Genomic DNA, 22,693 nt, shown 5'->3' on the forward strand with positions numbered 1-22,693 from the left:
GAACCTTGGGTTCCACTCAGAAATAGTAGCAAATCAAGGCAGGATGAGGATTTCAATGTGGTACCAGGTGAGCCACTGTGAAGTAACTTAGTTGCTAGAGGCATCCCAGAGGAAAACAAGTCTGGAGTCATAAGTCCAGAGTGGCAATTAGGATGAACAAAAAATTCAATGACTTAAACTCATTAGCGTTTATATGTCTCTCATGTAAAAGAAGTCCAGTGAAAGAGAATTTAGGTCTGGTTTTCTGGGCAGAATGGCCACCAGGGGCCTAGCTCCTTCCAGCTTTCTGCCCTGCCATCTTCAGCATAGTTTCTGTCCTCAAGGTCACCTCATGGTGCAAAATGGCTGCTAGAGCTCTAGCTGTCACATCTCTCTTCTATACACAATAGGAAAGATGAAAAGTAGAGAGCAAGAAGGCAAAAGGGAAGTTCTCAGTAGCCCCAGCCAATAAAATCTGCTCACATCTCAATGACCACACCTTTCTGCAAGGGAAGCTGGGAAATGTAGTTTTTTTTTAAAGCTAGGTACAGTGTACACCCATTAATATAGAAAAGATAGGGAAGAAACTAGCACTTCTTAGAACCTCAGTTTGTGCCCCACCTCCACCATGTACTAGTCCTGGGACCATGAGCAAATCATTTCATTGCTCTCAGTCTCCATGTTCTCCTCTGTAAATGGGAACAAAGATTCCCCTCTGCATAGTTCCTGGGATTGTGGTGAAGACTGAATGAGATTGTGTATTTGAAAACACGTCTTTCATAGTCAAGTGTGCGGTGCTGAACACATGTAAGTACTTACTGTTATTAGGAGCCTGCCTGCTTTCCCTTCTTGCCCCTCTTCTTGGGCCTCTTCTTCAAGCTCCCTCTTATGGCTCCAGTCTTCAAAGCTCTATTCCAAGAGAGCTGTAAATTTGGAAAATGATCTAACAGGGTTTTAAGAGATCAAGGTATAAGATGTAAATCCTTTCAGAAGTGTTTGCAGTTCAATTGGGAGGACCCAAAGGAATGAATCTCTAATGGTGGAATTTAAAAACCCACAGCACACTTGTGCATAGGGAAGACATTTTTCAGGGGTACCTTCCAAGAGCATTTCAAATCATATCACTACCTTCTCATCCTTCCTTTCCTGCTCTGCACAAGAAGATGACACCACTCAGATTCAAAAACCTTCAGGGCATCTGCTCAGAGGTGACTAATTTCTCTACTTGTCATTCCCTCTTCACTCTCAAAAAGCTCTTGCTGGAGACATCTCCGAAGATAGAAATAATTAGCAGGAGTAAAGGGATTATAGTGTATATCCAGTCTGCCTTGCTTCTGAAATGTGGCTCTTCCCCCTATTAGTAAGGAAGAACCAGAGAACCAGCCCCTTGTTAATTTTATATACCTTTGGTTAGTCCATGAGTGGAAGTGGGGGATATCATTTATTTCACACCAGGAAAACACCAAAGAAGGTTCCTAGAGGGAGGGGCTTGGCTGGGAGGAATGTATGGTGCGGGGGGTCAGTGCGGGTGGTGACAGTCATCATAAGGCCACCAAACCCTCATCTGACAACTTGCCCAGGTGGGTTCACAGCAGCCAGCTCCTTTTAGGAAGAACCAGGGCTGGGCAAGGTGTGAAACTCAGGCATCCTGACCCCAAGCCCCAGGTTCCCACCTCCCCAGTGTTCCCTGATTCTGGCTGCACGCTGGAATCTTTTGGGGAGTTGTATCTTCCCTCCAAGAGATTCTGAGTCAGCTTGGGGTGGCGCCCAAGCATCAGTGTTTCTAAAGCTCTCCCAGCGACTCTGACGTGTATTCAGCATCATGCCACATGCCGGTGAAATCAGATGTGTGGGCAGCACTGGTGGGCAGAGCCGCTGTGCATCCCACGGCGGGGGGCTGCTCTCTGAACTTCCGGCCTGCTCATCTCACCTCTCGGAGACTTTGCTTCCTCCTTAACATTGAAATAAAAATCCCTTAGAATGGGGTTATCTTCCAAAAGATAAAGTACGCATGGGCAAGTAAAGCACCTTGCACACTTCAGTTGCTGGAGTCCTTTGTTCTTGCCCCTCGTTTGAGCCTGAGGGATGAATACAAGGATGGACTTGGGGGCCCCAGATGTGGGCTCTTATCTTTCCTGCTCTGAACTTCAGGCTTCCCATCTGCAGAATGGGAATAATAGGGGTCCTGCCTACCTTATTAGGTAGCAGCAAAATGCAAGATGTCCGGCGTGAATGAAGAGCATCTCCATAAAGCGCCAAGTGCTTCTAGTGGCAGAGATCAGACTATAGTGCATGAATCAAATTTGGAGGGTTTTTGTTTTTCCTGTCATGTAACAGAATCCCAGCCAGAGGTAGTTCAAGGCTGGTATGGGAGTTCCATGGCTTTCAAGGACTGAGGCTCCTTCTGAAGGTCAATGGCATTGTCCTTACCATGTGGCTCATGTCTCCTGTGCTCGCTGACAATTCTCCTGGGGACTCTCCGGGAGCACAGGTGGTAGTGCAGGGGACCATCCCCAGGAGCCCCCCGAGCCTCTGACACTGGGAGTTGGAGAATTCATACCCCAGCTTCCTCTTCCTTAGAGGACAGGGGAGGAGGACAACCGAGGCGTGTTCTGTGCCTCCTCCAAGAGGGTCCGAGTAGGATTGAGCCCCAATTGCCCACAGTGGGACCATGCTTAGTGGACCCTCCTGTAAGGACTTCCTTCTCCATCTCCTGGCCGGACTGTCCTGGGTCCACCTCCCAGATTAACTACTGGTACTTGAATCCTTGTCTCCGGGTCTGCTTCTGGGGAACGTCACAGGCACCACCTCCTGGTTGGGTTAGCCCCCAGAAGTCCCACCCAATGACTGCCAGAGGCTGAGAAAGGTAGTTGTGTGTTAGGCATATCACTGCCCCAAATAAAATCAGGGCTCTGCTGGGAATCTGGGAGGGGGAGAGGCTGATGGGGAGGCATGCAGTCACTGCAGAGCTGTATGGGTGAAAGCTTTGGTGTCATTAACGCTTCTTGGCACCTGCCCACACAATCCCAGAAACCAGTAGCCAACATATAGCTGAGGCCAGCCTGGGAAAGAAGATGATCCAGGCTGTTTTTCTGCCTCTCTCTGAGTGCTCTTTTCTCATCTCTGGAGACAGTGAGACAGAGAGAAGCGAAGAAGGATGTCTTAGTTCTTGTCAATTAGGGCTATGGTCTGCCATGTGCGCATGTGATGGGAGTGGGCACCCTGTGGGGGACAGAAGGGTTGAGGACATGAAGTCAAATTAATGCCCATCATCTTCGAAGTCGCTGAGGTGGTGGGGGGGCAGGGGGGGAGTGGGCAGAATCACACAAACCACAAACTGCAATGTGTGAACCCAGGGTGAAGGCAGGGCCACGGACGTGCAATACAGATGAACAGCTCATTAACAATTTACGAAGGGGAGCTATTTCTAGCTGGGGTGGGCTCCAGAGATGGGCTCTGACTTGTTCTGTGGCTGCAGGGCTGATGCTGTGGCCGGGGTTGGGGGGGGGGGGAATGTACTGATCCAGTTGTGGGAACTGACTTCTATCCTGTCGTAAAGGAGGTAATTGTTTGGAAATTAAACATCACGGGGAACTATTAAACACTTAACCTTGTAACATGGTAATTAGTTAGTGATGGTACTAAGTTAAGGGGTCTTTCAGTGTAGTAATTAGCCACCTAAAAGGTGAAACTCTAAATGAATTGCTTGGTGAACTTTATCCATTTGAGCTTTTTCATAAGCTAACTGAAGTGAATTCACATGACTGGGTGGAAGGGGGCATGGTGGGGTGTATTCCAGAGGGTAGGGCTTCTGGGAACAGGTGGGGTGGAGTGTAAGGTGTATCCTGGGGAATAGGTGGGATTTGCGGGGAAGAGGAGAAGGCATAGCTGCTCTAGATGGAACCAGTAAAGACAGAGGCAAGAGTGATTGGTCCTGGTCAAGGACTTATAAGGGCTGCTGGTGTATTAGTCAGCTGCTGCCACAGTAATGCTGTGTGACAAACAACCTCAACATCTAGGTGGCTTACAACCACTAACATTTCATTTTCTTTTTCATGGGTCTGCAGGTTTGTTGGAGTTCAACCAGTCTTGGCTAGCCTGGGCTGGGTGGGGCTGGGCTGGGCAGGACTGGGTTGTGGTTTAAGTCCTCCCTCCATATCTCATTCTGGAGCCCAGCTAGGGGCAATGGCTGTTCGGAGTATGTTCTTCTCAGGGTAAGAACAGAAATGCAGGAGGGCAAGCCCAACAGAAGAACCAAATGCCAAGCTTGTGGCATCACATGTACTAAATCCCATTGGCCAAAGCAAGTTACAAGGCCAAGCCCAAAGTCAGGGGGCAAGGCATGCACTTCACCCACCATCGGGCCATGGTAAGGCTGGGGAGGTATCATTTTCTTATAGGAAAGTGAAGAAACAGGACCAACAACTCAATCTAGCACACATGGCCTACCTACCAGAGGAGTTGTCTCTAGGGCAGGTTCTCACACTTGAGCACACATCTGAGTCATCTGGCATACTTGTTAGCACACAGATGCAGGACCCTACTGAGTTTCTGACTCAGTTGGTCTGGAGCAGAATCTGACAATCTGCTGTTCTAATACATTCTCCCAGGGATGCCGATACTCTCACTTTGGGGACCACACTTCAAAAAGCTCTTGTCTAGGAAAATAATAGCTTTGTTTAAAGATGGGAGAGGTCAGCTTGTCAGTGTCCTTGAATGTCACACAAAATAGCTATATTTACTGAGTTCTTACTACCTTCCAGGAACTGTTCTGAAAGCATTCTGTGTGTTCTCTTCATTGGTATGTGAACCCTGTATGTGTGGCGTTGCCATTTGACAGACAAGAACTCTGAGCCACAGTGGGTGATGTGACTTCTGAGGCCCCCAGCTTAGAGGTGGCAGAGCTGGAGCTTGTAGCCAGTGCTCTGTCCTGCCCTGAAAGTCAGCCTTCCTCCTGTTGACAGTGGGGAGCCAGGTCAGTTCTAAGGAAAGGAATGACCTGTGGTGGAGAAAACTCTGGACTTGGAACTGGATGGTCTAGGCACAAACCACACTTTGACTTGCAGTAGCTAGATTTTGGGGTAGCTAGATCTGTTTTGGGGTAGACTATCAAGACCCTAGGGTTAGAACAAGATAGGCAAAGTCCTTATATTCTTATGAGAGAGATGGACAAAAAATTTAACATGTGCCTTTGGAAGAAAAATAATTAATATAAGGGGACACAGAATGAGGGGCTACTGCTTTATAAGGGTGGTCATGGATGGCCCCTTTAAAGAGTGACATTGGAAGAGAGACCTGAATAGAGTGAGAACAAGAGCTCAGCAAGGGGAAATAGCATGTGCAAAGGCCCTGGGGTAGGAACAAACTTGTCTTGTTAGAGAAACAGCAAGGACTCCAGTGCATCTGGAGGCAGAGTGACAGTAAATAAGATTAGAAGACTGGACTGGGCTGGATCATGTAGGGCCCCATAGGCCATGGTGAGGCCTTGGATTTTATGCTGAAAGAGGTGGGAGCCACTGGCGTGTGGAGTGGGAGGTGTTGAATGCAATCATGATGTGATTAAGAGAGAAGATTCTGGCTGTTAGGTGAAGAATAGACATCAAGGGGGCAAGTGAGGAAGCAGGGAGATCAGTTATAAGATGGTTGCAGGGGTCTTAGCTATGTCTTGAGACACCCCCCCCCTTAAGGTTCACATCCATAAAATGGGGGAAGGATCTCTTCCATCTTTTCCCCTCAGTGTCCTTAGAGGGGGGAAGGAGATCAGGGTGCGGGCAGCGAGTGAGCAGGAAATACTCAGGTGGGGAACAAAGCAGCACTTGGTCGTGGTTTTTCTGGCAGAATTCATGGGCCTGCATCTGCCCGGCTGGGGAGCCCTGCTGAGGCTCAGCAGCAGCCTGGAGTGACGAGGAGTTCCCATCTTCCCCTGCAGAGCAGACGTCTCGCGCATCACTGTCCCAGCTCCACAGTCAGTGTCCCCCACCCTCTCCGCCCCCAGCCCTCTCACTCTGATAGGGAGTAATTATTTATGTTCTTGTTTAATTAGCTCATTAGGCATGTGCTGCAGGATTTCTGATAATAAATCTTCTCCTCTAGTGGCTCTTCAGTGCGTTTTTGCTGGCGCCGGGCCACGGGGATAGAGGCGGCAGTTGCAGGTGTGGGGCTAGCTGGGGCTTGGGGCTCGGTGACCTGGGTTCTGACCCCTGGGAGGGGGGCGTGTGGACAGGTGAGGAGGCTGCCGAGGCCCTGGGCAAGGAGACAGGATCTTGGAAGCTGAGACGGTGGCAGCAGCCGGCACTGAACGCCAGAGAGATATTTTTACCACCCGTCAAAATGCCACTGTGTGTGAGCCGGTGCCAAGGGCTGCTTCCCCAGGCTGCTTTGCTCTCCTCCCCCAGCCTTTGATTGTCGCTCCAAAGAAGGTCTGAGCGAAACAGTGAGACTTTGAAAATTCCCGGCCGGCTAGGCTGGTGCCCAGCAGTCCTCTCCCTCTGGCAGGGGCTGGAAGAAAGCTGGTCTACTACAGCAAAAGTGAGTGGGTGGGAGCTGCCAGGAAAGCACAGGTGCCAAGATTTAGACCCAAACCTCACACACACACCCCATTCCGTCTAGAGCGGGCCTACGAATAGGACCCCACCCAAAAACATTTCTTTCATAGAAGATCAGAGGGCCTGAAATTCCACCATTAGAGATGCACTTCTTTGCACTTATCATAGGCAAAAACCTAGGTGATACTGACGTGGTTTCCTCCAGGACTGGTCAACAGAGGATATGGACCTGAGCGGGGGCACAGTGGAGGTCCCAGCAGCAGGAGGAGGGAGGGGGGCAGGGACGGGTCATAAGGTGACCTCAAAGCCCAGTTCCCCTGTGTGGACAATATTGCCAAGGACTTGAGAGAGCTCAGGGAGAGGGAGGGAAAGCCAAGGTCTTGGGACCAGTCCACCTATTTATTGGCCGCAACTCTCTTGGATTCTGTTCTGTCTTTAAATGAGCCTTGTTCTTGCTACTCTCATAGACTGAAGTAAGTCCAGAGTTAGAAAGGGGCAGTTCAACGTCATCCAGGCTAGCTCTCTCCTTTCTTTGTGAATACTTATGATGCCCACCCCTTCCCCCATCTATCACCCCCACCTCACCTCCCCCCACACCATTAGGATCCTAACTGGCCCCATATGGGAATAGCTTGCATACACAAGAAACTGCCCCCTCCTTTTCTTTCCCAAGAGCCCCAGCTACCGTTGGATGCTCTCGCTGAGAAGATTTTCCTTATTACAGGCCCCCAACTCCTTCTGCCTCTACTTCTTGCCCTTCCATTCTGCCTTCATCCTCATCAGGAATAAAATGAATTCTGGTTTCAAAATAGGTCCATTTAATATTTGCAGATATTTCTCATGGCTCGCTGAATCCTATTTTTTTTTTTTTTTCAGATTCAACATCCTCCTTCCCTGCCTTCTTCCCTTCTTGCCTCTCCCCTTTAGTCATTGAAGAGGTCTTTATTTCATGTGGCTAATGTCAGGCCTGGGCCACTCACAGGGAAAACGGCCACTCACAGGACACGCCTGCCCTCCTGCAGCTCACATTTCCCAGGGAAGCGGACATAAAGGACTCGGTGCTTGAGGAGTACCTGACTCAGTTACTGTGGCTGGGATAAGTGCCGTGCAAGCATCATGGCAGGTCCTGGGAAGGTCAGGGAGGGCTTTCTGGAGGAGGTGACCCAGAAGGTCAAATAGGAGCCCAGTCAGGGAAGAGACACAGGAGGCATATCAGGTACAGGGTGGTGGTGCTTGTCTCTGGAGCAGGAAGGGGGCGGGGCGGGGGGGTACATTCTCTGGTGCCTCTCCTGCTTCCTTGCCTTGGAAGCGTGCCAGGTTGTGCCATCCCTCTGCATGTGTGGGGTCTAGTGGGTGGTATGCTGGATGTGGCCTGGGATGGGGGTAGCCCCTCCTGGGCAGGGGGTACCTCTCATCTGAAGTATGATCAGCCCTTTCTGCTCCTATTGTCCCAGTCCCACACAGACTGGATGCCCCTGACAAAGCTGCTCCTTTCACATTGTTCTGAGGCCATCACATCCCCCACCACCCCACCCTCCTCCCTACGCTCTTCCCAAGATAGAATGACCCAGGGCTGCCTGGTGGCTCTGTGGGCATGCCTTAGTTACATGCCACAACCAACCATCCTGGGGGCAAGGCCTCTAGCTCAAACCTCCTTACTGATCTCTGATCTGCCATAAAAGAGTTTTTTAAAAATTTACTTGTCTCCTATGTTTTTATGTAGCAAGTCATCTTATATCTTTGGTTAGAAGTAAGTGGATTATAAATCACAAAACCAATTGATGGAAATTAGGTCAAAAGTGCCAAGTAAATGCAGGTGGTTTTTTTTGTTTTTTTGTTTTTTTTCCTCCAGTAATGGTGATGATAATAAGAGCCAACCTTTTGGAGAAATTATGACGTGCCAGGTACTATTCCAGTGGTTTCCATTTATTAGCTTATTTAGTTCTTCCAACATCTCGATGACGAAGGTCCTGTTATTATCTTGCTTTTACAAATGAGAAAACCGAGGCGCAAAGATGTTAAGTAGCTTTCCTGAGGTGTTCTGCCTGGAATTTGAACCCAGGCAGGCTGGCTCCAGGATCTGTGCCTCGCTGTCTTAACAATACGCAGCTAGCATCTGAGCGCTTGCTGTGTGCGTCCCGCTGCACTGGGCATGCATACAACTACAACAACAACTGTACAGGGTAGGAATCTCCAGGATCAGAGAGGGTAGGTAAGCTGCCCCGGGTCTCCCAGCTTGGACACGGCAGAGCCACCGTTCAAACCCAGGCCTGCCATGCTCCAGATAGCTCCCGACCACTCTTCTTCCTCCCAGGAGTGAGTTAGGGCAGAGAGGAGTGAGATGGATGTCTTGGGGTCACAGGTATTGTATTCAAACTGGGGCTGGCGCAGTGAGTGGAGCATGTGATTCTTGATCTCGGGGTCGTGAGTCCAAGCCCCACGTTGGGCGTGGAGCTTACTTTAAATAAATAAATAAATAAACAAGAAAAAAAATAGAGACCAGTGACCCTATTTCCTTTCTAGATCATCCACCTCCAGCCACCTAATCTTTTCACAAACCCAGAACCATCAACCCACTGTCACTCAGAACCACCATGAGGAGCAAGGGGAAGCATGAACACATCCCACCCATCCCCACGTAAGGAACGAAACGAGGAGACACAGGTGGGGGCTATAGGGAGGGATCTCAGCCAGACAAGTGGAAGGATGTCCCGGCAGTGCTAGTGATGCCTAACAAACAAAACCATTGCTTCTTTGAAAGCAGAAGGAGGGCCTGGCTGTGTAAAGGGCCTGGAGGATTCTGTGGGAGGCCAGCAAGCTGATGCACGCCTCTTGCCCCTTCTGCATGCTGAGGAAGGTGATGGCCAGCCCTGGGGCATTTTCATTTATAACTTGCCATTTGAACCGCGGCTGTTTGGCCTCCCCATCGCTGCCTCCTCCCAGGACCGAAATGGAACGCAGGTCATGGGTTCAACCCTAGTGATGGGGTGTACTCAGGAGAGCGGGAGGAGATTTATGGCTTGGTCTCTGCCCTTAATGAGCCGTCATGCCCCAGAGCCACTGTGACCACGTCCTTTCCGGCTGGGTGAGGCCCAGAACCAGTGCCAAGGGGCGGGCGGTGTGCAGGGCCGGAAGATGGTGCCATGAATTTCTGACAGCCACAGGACTCCCTGGCTCATGGACGGCCGGTGGAGGGAGCTGCCGATGGATCACAGCTGGGCTGTTGACCTTGAGTCTTAAGCAAAGTGAAGAATAAAAGGTCACATTTATTCCATCAGAGCCACAGGAACTATAAAATACCGGAGTGTGGATAAAGACAGTGGAAAATCACTCATCACTCTCGGGAACTTGGCTGATCTGTCTTCTGGCCCTATCACCCACAGTGCAAGCTGGGGATTGGTGTGCTCAGTGATGGGGGACCCCGAACAGTGCTCTCTTGGAACACAGAGGTGCCAAGAATCGCTGAGATTCATAGGTTCCTGGAAAGTAAGATGTCCCTCACTGCAAAGGTAACCTTCTCAAGGAGGTTTCTCTGGTCATCCCCACTTAGACCTGAGCCTGCCTTCCCTCCACCAACACTTTTACCTTCTTTTTTTTTTTTTAAAGATTTTATTTATTTATTTGACAGAGAGAGAGACACAGCGAGAGAGGGAACACAAGCAGGGGGAGTGGGAGGGAGAAGCAGACTCCCCACTGAGCAGAGAGCCCGATGCGGGGCTCGATCCCAGGACCCTGGGATCATGACCTGAGCCGAAGGCAGACGCTTAACGACTGAGCCACCCAGGTGCCCCATCACACTTTTACCTTCTTTTAACCTGCTACACTTTTCCCTTTTTTCCATAGCATGCTCCATCTTATGACACATTCACTCATTTACCAATTACGTTTATTATTTACTCCCCCCCTCCCCGCCAACACCCAGAATGTCAACTCCACAAGGCAGGGACTTGTGTCTAGTGGCCACTGCTATATCCCCAGTGCCTGGAGCAGTACGGGCGTATAACAGGTGCTTTGGGAACATTTCTTGGATGAACGGACCAGCCTGGAAAGACCTCAGAAATGGTCTAATCCCAACCCCTTGCTCTGCCCAGGGAGAGCAGAGACCCAGACAGGGGACACGGGACTTGTCCTGGGTCCTACAGCCTGTTAGGGGTCCCCAGGCTGGGAGAAGAATCCAGGCATCCAACTCCTGGGTCAGAGCTGGGGTCCTGTGTGGTCTGAACAGAAACCACAGCCATCAGAGGATGTGCTTGCTGGTCACGTTCTGCTAACTACCTATAGGATCGGGAGCCGGCAGCCTGGGGTAGGCAGGCGGGGGCTGCCTGGCTTCCTGTCTTGATTTAAAAAAAAAGTAACGAATAGACTGATAACTAACTCCCTAAGCCAAAGGGGGTCCAATAATACGGGTTCTGGGACTGTGGGAGGTTAGGGAAATTTTACAAGGTAGGTGGGAGGCCTGTAAGCCCCTTCCCCTCTGCCGGGCCCTTCACACAGATCACTCATTTCCTTCTGACTCCCAGCTGTGATGGAGTATAATAATAATAGCCAACATTTACTGAACTATGTGCCAAGCACTGTTCTCAGTGCTTTTAGGTATTCATTCATTTAATCTGCCCGACAACTCTATGAAGTGGAGAGCTTCTATTATCGTCCGCATGTTACAAATGAGAAACCGGAGGCAAATATGCCAGAATATAAATGCTTCCATTCTGGGTGCTTGGGATGCATCGGTGAACAAAACAACTGAGGATCCTTGTCCTCATGGGGGAAGCAAGCAACAAGCACAATAAATGAGTAAATTATCTAGGTGTGGGGAGGCAGTAAGTGCTTTGCAGGGGAGAGAGGAGCAGGGTAAGGGGCTTGGGGCAGTGGGCAAGGTGCAAGCTTACACAGGGTGGCTGGCGTGGGCCTCCCTGAGAAGGTGAGGCCTGGTAGAGGCTCGAAGGAGGTGAGCCAAGCCGAGGTCTGCAGAAAGGGCGTTCCTGGCAGAGGGAACAGCAGAGGTCAGGCCCCAAGGCCAGAGCAGGTGTGAGGAGCAGTGAGGGGCCTGATTGGCTACAGCGGGAGAGCGAGGGGCAGAGTCTAGGAGACGGGGCAGGGAGGGAGTGGGGCCAGGTCCTGGGAGCCTTGCAGCCCCCCTCAAGGACATCTTCTTAAATGCTCAGACTCATTCAAACGCTCACATAGGTTCATGGCCTCAAGCCAACACCCTCCTCTCTGCTCACACAGCAAGGGTGCTTCCATACCAGCCAATAGACCCACACTCAAGCACACACTGGCCAGTGGACACACACGCACACACCAGCCAATGGACACACACTCACATGCTCACACTGGCCAATGAATGCACACACTCAGGCACATGCTGGTCAACGGACACTCACTTACATAGCCACCCTGCCAGAAGCTTCATCCTCCATCCTACCTTGTGTGTAGGGAAGAGGGACAGGAGGGGGTCCTCATGAGCCTTGCTCCATCTGCAGCCCAGCATGGCCTCTCCACAGCCAGACCAGGAAAATGAGGAAAGCATGCCAATTCCTGGGGCTTCAGACACATACACCCCAATAACAGTGCTGGAGAGACGCCCAGAAAACCATAGACCTAAGTCTGTGATGTACTCACCCGTGATTTACTCACATGATTACTTCCATATAAGAAGATCACAGACCCACATGGTCATCCTCCAGGGACACTGAAGTTCGTTCAGTGGCTCTATTCTGTGCTCATTGTCCCCATAGGAGCTGCTACCCAGGCCTGCGGGGGGCTCGGGAGGGAGAGGATAGTAATCCTGCTACTTTTAGGTATTCCCAGGTAGAACCAGGACAGGGTACCTCTAGACCAAGCTGGTCTCACCTGAGAGCTCCCAGCTAATGAGTAAGTCCCACAGTAAGGTTCATCTTCTCAGCACTGAGCCCCTGAACCCCCAGGCGACCTACCAGTGCCCCCAGACAGCTCATCTGCCTCTGCAAGAACTCCTCCTGGGAGATGGACGGGTTGGATGGTTCTAGTGTTCTTTATGAAAAAGATGATAGTGATGATAAAGATCGGTAGACAGACAGATACATAGAGATAGATGGAGAGATAGAAAGATAGATGATAGATAGATAGATAGATGATAGATAGATAGATAGAGATAAAATAGGTTAAGCATTCATCATATTCATACCTGATCTACTGAGTATATATTGTATGCCAGTGTTTTGCATACATTATTTCTAATACTCATATGACCTTGCAATTTAGATTTGCACACAGCTTTTACAAACAAGAAGAACGAAGTTCCGGGAAGTTAAGCAACAGGGTAAAGATGAGGCAGCCAGTAAGTTGTGAGTCAGGATTTGAGCTCACAGCCCAGGTCACTCGGATGCCAAATCCTATGTGCTCTCAGGGTTGGGAACCTGGTGCTCGAGCTCCCACAGTGCTTTGCTGGCTGCACCCCACCTGCCCTCCTCCTGCCTCCCCCTGGCTCCTGTCACCTCTCTTCTGGTGATATTCTTAGAGAATCCTAGAATGTCAGAATTGGGCACTGAAGCACAGAGAAGAAAAGTAGCTTGAGAGCCACACAGCCAGTCCGTGACAAAGCCAGGTTTAGAGCCTTGTCCATCCAGCCTGGACCGGAGGGTATTTGATGAGTGGGGACAGCCCTGTACCCCCATCCTCCCTCCCACTTGGCTGAGTGGAGTAGCCTCCCCACTGTGGGGAGTTCTCCCTCCAGAGGTCATTCTCTCCCTCCCTTAATTCCTTCCCAGCCAGCCTGCTTGTGAGGGGCAGCGGTGTCCTGGGGAGGATCAGCAGAAGTGCAGCCCAGAGAAGTGCTGAGCGGGCTCCTCCAGTCCACCGGCTGGAAAGGCTCTCTCTCCGCCGGGGGAGGCAGGAGAGAGTGAGGCTGCCGCCTGGCCAGCCAGGTGTCCAGCAGGCCACTTGGTCATGGGGGCCCACCTCCAGCCACGTAGCTTGGAGCAACCCTCAAGGAAGTTTCTCCGTCACTGGTTCGTGCATGGGTGCTGAACGACCCCTCACATTTGTGACCACTTCACCACTTATGAGCTGCGTCCCAGGAGACTCCCATCTTCCTAGGTTTGCCCAAGAGTCCTCTGGGGGTAGCAGGATTAGCGTTCCATGGGACAGACGACAAAGCTGAGATTCGGACAAGCGAGATCTCCTTGTTTGCGATTGCTCAGCTAGCCAATGGGGGGGGCCAGGAATGGAACCTGATCTCCAGACACCGAACCCCAGCATCAGCATGGCTGCTTCTGACTGCACACACACACGTTCTAAGCACGGTATCTGGTACTGAACCAGTACCATTTAATGTTCACAGAGATACCATGTGATCAATATTATGAACCCATTTTGCAGGCAAGAAAACTGAGTAAAGCTCGGAGCTGTGATGTGAAGGGACTTACCTACACTGCACAGTCAGTGAATTTTTCCCACACGGCCCAAATTCCACCTCGGGGTTGAGAAAATTCCCGTCTTCGAGGAGCTTCTCGTCTGACAGAGAGAGAGGATTATAATAGGGGGGAAAGGCAGGACCCCAAAACTCAGCCATGAGATGACTGAGGACTTCATTTCATCTTGATTTCTTCTATCAAGGGTCAGCGTTGACGCCCCCCCGTCGTCAAAACAGAACGTCGTGCTTCCTGTTCAGGTGTCCTGCCAAGCGTTTCACACACTTTACCTCATTTCATCCTGACGGTGTTCCTACAAAGCAGGTACTAGCATTGCTATTTAACTCATGCAGAGAGGGTGACATAATCTGCCTGGAGCCCCAAAGCTAATCACTGGCAGGGGGGGAGTTGAACCCAGGCCCAGCCAACACCACGGTGGACACCGTGAACCACCGCGTGATTTTCTTCTGCAACCTCTTTGCACCCATTCGATTCACGCCAAGTTCTGCTCTGGAGCTGCCTTGTTCTTCAACCATCAGGACAGATGGAGAAGTGCAAACACAAGGCCAGGGGCCACCCTATTCCACCCAGAATGATACAGAGATGAGTACAGCCCTTGCACATAGATGACATGATAATTCATGAAGCATGCTGCCCATCCCTGACCTGACAGGGCCACCCGAGCCCGCGGACAACAGAGCCAAGAAGGCCCTGCCGATGGTGACTGCCCGCCGAGTGTGCCTCAGCCATGCGGACGCGGCAGATTTGTTTCCAGCAACCTCTCTTTGTCCTACCCTCCTGGCAGAATTTGCTTTGTGATGGCATTTTGCAGGGGGGCATCGTGTGTGTGTGTGTGTGTGTGTGTGTGTGTGTGTTAAAATATACGGAACATGGGGCGTCTGGGTGGCTCAGTTGGTTAAGCGACTGCCTTTGGCTCAGGTCATGATCCTGGAGTCCCGGGATCGAGTCCCGCATCGGGCTCCCTGCTCATCAGGGAGTCTGCTTCTCCCTCTGACCCTCCCCCCTCTCATGCTCTCTCTATCTCATTCTCTCTCTCAAATAAATAAATAAAATCTTTAAATAAAAAAAAATATATATATATATACACACATGGAACATGAAATTGACGATTTTAGGCATTTTTGAGTGTGCAGTTCAGTGTCACGAAGTACTTCCACACTGTTGTGCATGTGCACCACCCATCCCCTGACTTTCCATCGTCCCACACTCGGACTCCGCACCACTCGCACACCAGCCCCCCTTTCCCCGCCCCCCAGCCCCTGGCAGCCACCCTTCTTTCTACTTGCTGTCTCTCTGAACTTGACCACTCTCAGGACTTTGTGTGAGTGGAATCGTGCCATAGCTGTCCTTCTGTAGCTGGCTGATTGCACTTAGTGGAATGTCCTCGAGGTTCATCCATGTTGTAGCCTGTGTCAGAATTTCATAAAAATATGCAATGCTTCATGAATTATCATGTCATCTATGTCCAAGGGCTGTACTCATCTCTGTATCATTCTAATTTTCGTACACGTGCAGCTGAAGTGAGCACTGTGATAACATTTTTAAGGAGGCTGGTGCCACAGGTGACTTTACCCCTGGGTGGTGCCCCCATGAAATGATGGATCTGCCAACCGGGGGACTTGTCGGATCAGGTACATCATTGGGCGGCACTGACCTGGGGTCTGACAGTTGTTCGGGTGCATTTTGTTTTGTTTTTTTTTTTAAAGATTTTATTTATTTACCTGACAGAGAGAGACACAGCGAGAGAGGGAACACAAGCAGGGGGAGTGGGAGAGGGAGAAGCAGGCCTCCTGCAGAGCGGGGAGCCTGATGTGGGGCCCGATCCCAGGACCCCGGGATCATGACCCGAGTCGAAGGCAGACGCTTAACAACTGAGCCACCCAGGCGCCCCTGTTCGGGTGCATTTTGAACGCAGCTGGTGGGGAATCTTTATTTTGAACACTCCTGTGTTTACAACAAGGTATAATTGGTCTGACACCTTCTGTGTTTTTCTCTGTAAGTGATGAATTGTTAGTGAGCAAGCTTTTCTCAGCTCCTCGAGGAGAAAAAAGCCAACTATCATCATCATCATCCTCTTTGCTGGGGTACCAAGTGGCCCTGGGAAGGGAGCGGAAGGGGCAGCCCTGCTTCTCCCCACTGCCTTTAATTTTTCACACTCACACAGGAGGCTGGTACAGCTATCCCCATGTCACACGTGAGCTAAAAGGTTCAGAGACAGAAAATGATCCAGAGTCACACGGTTGGGGGCGGAACTGACCTTCAAAGAGAGATTTCTGTCTGATTCCAAAACCCATACTTTCTCCTCTGAGACATGCCAACCCAGTCCTTGGGGGCTGGGAGCTAAGGACAAGTGAATACAGAGAGCAGTTTCACATCTGTTGAGACTTGGATGAAGAGAGACAGAAAGAAAGTTAAAGACACACAGAAAAAGAGGCCTGCTGTGGGCTGGGGAGCCCACCTGGGTGGTTGCAGTGGCAAGAAATGAGCCAGCAACGGTAGAGACGCTGCTCTAGGGGAACAGAATGGTAACGAGGGGGCTTCATAGCAACCCTGGGCTAATCACAGGGCATTTCCACTGACCGCAGGCTCAGTGGGAGCCACGGATGGGATGCTGCTTCCAGAAAGTCCAATGCAGTCTTGGGCGGGAGTGGGGGAGGCTCAGGGGAAGTCTGACGTCTGATCAGGGAAGGTGGCGTCTGACCCCGTTCTCGGTGCTCAGAACGCCCCAGAGAGTCACAGACTGGCATGTGACCGGAGGCGAGCAGCTGGGAGGCAAGAGGAAACTGGGGCCCGAGGAAATGTCGGAAGGAATGGGAATGTTAATTCTGGAAAAGTGGAAACTCAAGGTGGGATGGGAGAGCCACTGCACAATTTGAGAGAAGCCCCGACGTGGCCAAAAACAAGCAAACAAACAAAACAGCACCTTGTTCTGCATGTCCCCTGGGGTTGGCTTGGAGCCCGTGGGAGAAGCGGCAGTTATCAGGACACAGACGTGAGCCGGAATTCCCCTCCACTCGAGGTTGTGCAGAGCTGGACGGACTGCCCGGCCTGTCCCTGACCCGTGGGAGCGCGGTGCTGACAGCCAAAGGAGCCTGTTGCAGAGGGATTTGTACCCCTCTCAAGTGGCGTTCCTGAGGTCTGTGTGTGGAGATGGCAGGGGAGGCGGGACAGACCAGCAGACATCAGGGAGTCAGCCAGACAAGCACCTGGGCCGGAGGGCAGGCTGGGCCAGCGAGGGCACCGAGACAGACCCCCGGGTCTCAGCTGCCCCTGCGCTGGGCTGCATGCCTGCCTCCCTATTTGGAACTGAATCTAACCTCACGCCGGCTGGGTTCATCGGTCCACCCGCCTTGGGACCAGATGACACCCTCAGTCACCAGCTAGCATATGCTGAGTGCTCACGAGGGACCCAGCACCGTTCACACGTCAGGAGCTGACTCATTTAGTCCTCATAACGACCCTGTGAGGGAGGCCCTGTCATCTGTCCCCCTTTACAGAGAGGTTGAGTGGCTTGCCCCGGGTCACACAGCCAGTAAGTGATGGTGCCAGGCTTTGAAACTTGATGACCCAGGACCAGTGCTCTGGCCCTGACCTTCTGGCTCCATCCTCTCCGTGAAGGAGCACCGTGGAGCGGGTGAAACTCTCTCACTGGCACTGTAGTCCCAGCCAAACACAGGGCCTGGCGATTTCCCCCGCCCTTGCCAGGCAGCTGGATGGCTGGATGTGCCATGCTTCCCGAGTCAGGGAGCAAAGGAAAGGTCTCCCCAGGTCAGACCCTCACCTGTCACCAGGTAAGCCCTTACTCTGGGAAGGTGAGCGCAGAAGCAGCCTGCTGGGGCTTGCCTCCCTTTGGCCTGATTTCCAGACATCTCTGCAATCACTCAGCCAGGGTTTAACTAACGCTGTCACCACGTGTCTTCCGAAAGAAAAAGACTCTTGGAGTCACATGGAGGGTGGGGTCACACGTCCCTGTGGTGAGTGTCCCAGGCACCATGCTTCCCTGCCGGCCCAGCCAGGACCCAGGCACAGCGCAGGTCTCCCGCTTTTTAGCTGGTGTGAGGTTTGCCAGCCACAGATCCCTGAGGCCTGCATTTCCAGCGTAAGAGATCCGTTCTTTTGGTTCAGCATCGCCAACTCCTTTATATAATAGATCCTCAAGAGGATCTTACTCTGTGCCAGACACTGACCTAGGTTCTTTGTGAATCATGACTCATGTAAACCTTATAATGACCCTATAAGGCAGAGCTTATAAGTGTGCCATTTTACAGAAATTGGGTATTTTTAGGCCACTAAGGCACAGACAGGTTAAGAGATTGCCCGTGGTAAGCTCTCATAGCTGGTAAGTGGTGGAGCAAGCATTTGAACCCAGCAGGCTGGCTCCAGGGTCTGCTCATCACCACAGCACTCTGCTGCCTCTGCACCTTCTCTTTCTTTCTAGTGGTAGGTATTCCTGGGAGGGGTGATATTTATCATTGGGGATTTTTTTAATATTTATCGGAGATTTTTTTTAATAGAGACTTATGCAACAGAAGTGTAAGTAATAGAGGGGAAGTGGAAAAGCAAGCATGAGGATTTAGAAACAGAGAACCAGAGGGGGATGCAGAGCTTCCGTTTGGCAAAGCAGAGGGTCAGAGCAGTCCAGGGGCATGTGAGCTTGAGCCAGACCCAGGGGAACCCCAAAAAGACCCCACTGAACCTGAGGTCCGAGGAGCCAAGAGAAGCTGGAAGAACCAAAATGAAGGGATGAAGCTGTCCAAAGTCACTGTGAGACTTTGTGGGGAGAAAGAGAACTCAGAAGCCCTCTGGAAACCTCTAGGAGTGGTCCCTGAGCTGGACAGTGTTCCCTGGCCTGGCCCCATCAGTTTGGGGTGCTGGGGCTCATACAGGAAAGGGCCTACCTCCTGCTGGAGTGCTCAGCATGCTCTAGAAGAGCACCATCCGATGGAACTCTGGGACGGGGCGGGGGATGCTCAGCAGCTGCCCTGTCCCGTGTGGTAGCCTCTAGCCACATGTGACTAGAGTGACTGGGAAACTGAATGTTTAATTTGATTCAATTTTAATTAATTTGAAGTTAAATTTAAATAGCCACATGTAGCTACTGTGTTCAGTGGTGCAAATATAGAACATGCATTTCCTTCACCTGCCCAACAAATGTTTTTAAGGGCCTCCTTTGTGCCAAGTGTTGTTCTCAAGGCTGGGGAAATATCAGCCAACAAAACAGGCAAAAAACCCTGATCCCCAGAAGGAGAGCTGAGGTTGATTCTATTGCAAGGAGAGAAAGATAATTAATAGTAAGCATAGTAAATAAGCAAATGATAACATCTTTCAGGCAATAACAGTGGAATGGGGGGGAGGGAATGGAGCAGACTAAGGGGTATGGGGGAGCCAAGATAGAGATGAGAGGAAGCACACCATGTTAAATAGGAGGTCAGAGAAGGTAACATTGGAGCAGAATTAAAGGAGGTGAAGTAGTGAGCATAGGGACTCTGGAGGGAAAGCACTGAGGTAAGGGCAACTGCCAGTGCAAAGGCCCTGAGGCAGGAGCACCATTGGCAGGTTTGAGGACTAGCAGGGAGGCCAGGTGCTGGTGCAGAGTGATCTGGGTAAGGAGAAAGAGAGGAAATAAGAGAGGTGAGGTGCAGATCACATGGGGTCTGTAGGCCACACAAGGACTTTGACACATGAGACAAGCCTCACTGGGGGTGTTGGGCAGAGGAAAGACTTGATCTGACTGGCTTTTACAAGATCCTCTGGCTGCTGGTGCAGAAGAGGCAGAGGGAAGAAGAGCAAGAGAGTTTACCCAGAGGCCAGTTCAACAAGGGCTCTGATCCCCCACCTGGCCTGCTCTCCTGAGGGCTATGGGAATGGATAGTGGGGGCTTTGTCTCAGAATCTCAATAATCTTGAATGTGACTTCTTTACTTGCTGACAGGGTGAAGTAACTGTCAAGAAGACAGAGGGCCTTGGGACACCCGGGGGACCCTGTGTTCTCAGGAGGGGCAAAGGCAGAAAGGGAGCGACAGAGCCTGGTCCCTGGCCCTTGGCCCTGGTCAGAAGTTGATAAGAAGCTTCTGATTCTTGGAGCCCTCGCTCAGTCACCCCAGCTCCATGATAATCTCATTCCCTGTTATCACTCAGGGCCATGCACTTAGGGAAGGCCAGCATCTGGCATGAGACACCAGAAGAGGGGATTCGACAGCTTATATTAGTAATTCCAGTAATTCTAACTATTCTCTGATCCCTAGACCAGAAACAACAAATACAGGACACAGGTTCTTCCAGACCCATACCACTCTGTCCCACTGAATTTGAACACAGCCTCAGAATCCTCCTCAACCCTGCCACCCAGCAAATACTCTGAGTTGGAACACAACACTGAACATATTTACAAGCCTTCCAGAACCTGGCTCCTGGCTACTACTTTGGTGACCTCATCTCCTACCACTCTTCCTTTCCATCACTCTATTCCAGCCATACCAGCTTCCTCACTGTTCCTGCCTCAGGGCCTTTGCCCTGGCAGCTCCCTCTGTGAGGAAACTTCCCGCAGATATCCATGTGGCTCCCTCAGTATCTTTAGACCTCACATGAACCTCAGGAAGCAGCCAGACAACCCTCATGGCTCACGGAAATCCCATCTCTACCCCTAATTAGCTATGCAACCTTGGGGCAAGTCAGTTACTCTCTCTAAAATGGGAGTATAATTATGAAAGGTACTTTTCGGGGTTATCGTAAGCAATGATGGAGGTAATGTGAGAGTGCTGGGTTCAAATCTTATCCAGGCACAAACGTTCTAAGAGACGTTGGGCAAAAAACTTCTCTGAGTTTATTTATCTGTAAAATGAGGATCATAATAGTATACCTCCCTCATAGAGTTGCCATTAGGATTAAATTAGTTTAATACATGTAGCATACTCAGAAGAGTGTTTGACATACGGTAAGTGTTCAATAAATATCAGCTGTCATTGTAGTAATACATGATTTTTTTTTTTTTGTATTGCTGTCAGTTTGCATGACTCTAAGACTGGCTTGCTGTTAAAATCTGACTCTGCTCAATTCAGTTCCAGGCAATTCAGTAGAAGGCAGATCATGCTCAGGGGACTGGCAGGCCTGGCTTACAGCACTGGCTCAGCCACTGTCCAGCCCTGTGCACTTGAGGGAGTGACCCATCTGCCTGAGCCTCAGTCTCTTCATCTGTAATGTGGGGCTAATTATTCCCACTTACACGGGCAGGGCACAGAATCAAAGAGAGCGTGATGGTCAAATGCCCAGCACATGGGAAGTGCTAGGTAAGTTGTATGTCAGAGAGAAGCAGCCAAGTCTCCCCTCTACCTGGCAGTTTGTGCAGGGAAGCAAACAGGCCCCTCTGGGGGCTTGCGGGAGGAGGGAGAGGCTGGGGAGCCAGGGCCGCTCACCTCTGTTTAATGAGGCTCTTTCATGTGCCCCGAGATCTCACAGCCTGCCAGAGAGGTTGGCAGGCTGGTGGTTCTGAGAAGAGCTGGTAATGAGGGTGCAGAGCCGGGGAAGTGGAGTGGGGCAGCTTGACGTGGCTTCTGCAGATTAGTGCAGAGGCCCAGCCGGCAGCCGTGGTCCATCATGGAAGGGGGGGGCGGCATGATGTCTTCTTCACCTGGAGACACAGTCACCTCTGACTTCTACCATCCCTCAGGCCTCGCTGTCACCTGCGTGGTCAAGACAGGTCGCCGCACCCCGTGTTTGGCCGCAGAAGGGAGGGAGAATATGGGGCAAGCAGTTCTCTTTTAAGGCCTGGCCCAGGGGTGGCCCACATTCCATTTGCCAGAATGTATCACTTGGATTCCCTTAACTACAAGGGAGACGGGGGAATGTAGCCTGGAGTGAGTCCAGGGAGGTGGGTAGTGGACTCTGGTAGTCAGCTCCCAGGCTTTGCCCTGAGGCCCCGGCAGAGACTCAGGATCTCTCCCATTCCTGTTCTTGGATGCCCTGATACCTTTAATGGTAGCTATTAGGAAGGATCGGGCCTGGCCTGCAAGGGCGCACGGGAGTCTCCTCGGAAGTGTCAGGGGACACGCAAGAGTGCCTGGGACGGTTGAGACTGGGCGGACGGGGAGCAGAGCAGTGACTAACATTGGGGGAACCAGCACCTTTGCACACCGTCTGTGTGTGAGCACTGACACCCCCCACCCGCACACACGGAGGCACCTCCGTGTCCGCACTCACACTCCCCACACACGTATCTACGTGCACATCCATGAAGGTGGTCAGGAGGGCACGCGGTGAGCCTCAAGCATCTAGAAAAACTCCTCTCCAGAAAGACATCCTGGGGACCAGCCAGTGTCTGCGAGTCACCGTTAGCCAGCCATCATATTTAAAGAAGATTCTCTCCCATCTGTATAGGCCTTAACATTTAACAGAGTACTCTTTCATTCACTCAACTGTAAGGTAAATATTTACTCAGCAGTGACTCTGGGCCAGATACCATGATTGGCAGTGGAGCTACAAGGTGAGACGAGGCCCCTGTCCTCAAGGGAGGACATAAACAGAGGAGGGCTCTAAGGCAAGGGTGTGCGAGGGCGGGGGCAGCTCTCAGTGGCTCAGTGGGGTCCAACGTGATGTCTGGGTAAGGCCCCAAAGGACACAGTCACCCGGTGGAGAAAGAGATAGGAGGCTTCCAGGAAGAGGGGCTGCTAGATGCCAAGGCGTCGTGGTGTCTTATGTGGGGAGTGGGGAGAGAGTCAGAGAAGGTGGCCCAGTGCTTCCTGAGGCTGGAGTTCCATCAGGT

The 22,693-nt window shown here is 51.3% G+C and overlaps 1 protein-coding gene and 1 non-coding gene across 5 annotated transcripts in view; one reads left to right on the top strand and one right to left on the bottom strand.

Annotated features, from left to right (window-relative positions):
• The window catches only part of LRFN2 (leucine rich repeat and fibronectin type III domain containing 2), a 176,647-nt gene that overhangs the window by 141,130 nt on the left and 12,824 nt on the right, over positions 1–22,693 (top strand). The window contains exon 3 of one of the 4 annotated variants that reach the window (XM_078055369.1): positions 13,884–14,500. The exons of the other annotated variants lie outside the window; for them this stretch is intronic. Coding sequence (XP_077911495.1) covers positions 13,884–13,896 — 13 coding nt within the window. The 3' untranslated portion in view covers positions 13,897–14,500. Of the gene's footprint in view, positions 1–13,883; positions 14,501–22,693 lie in introns of those variants that run through there. 4 annotated transcript variants of the gene reach the window in all.
• On the bottom strand, positions 15,361–15,464 carry LOC118532372 (U6 spliceosomal RNA). Its single transcript, XR_004915677.1, has one exon. It is a non-coding gene; the product is annotated as a U6 spliceosomal RNA (small nuclear RNA).

Source organism: Halichoerus grypus, chromosome 9 (genome assembly GCF_964656455.1).
Source record: "Halichoerus grypus chromosome 9, mHalGry1.hap1.1, whole genome shotgun sequence".
Taxonomy (NCBI): Eukaryota; Metazoa; Chordata; class Mammalia; order Carnivora; family Phocidae; genus Halichoerus; species Halichoerus grypus.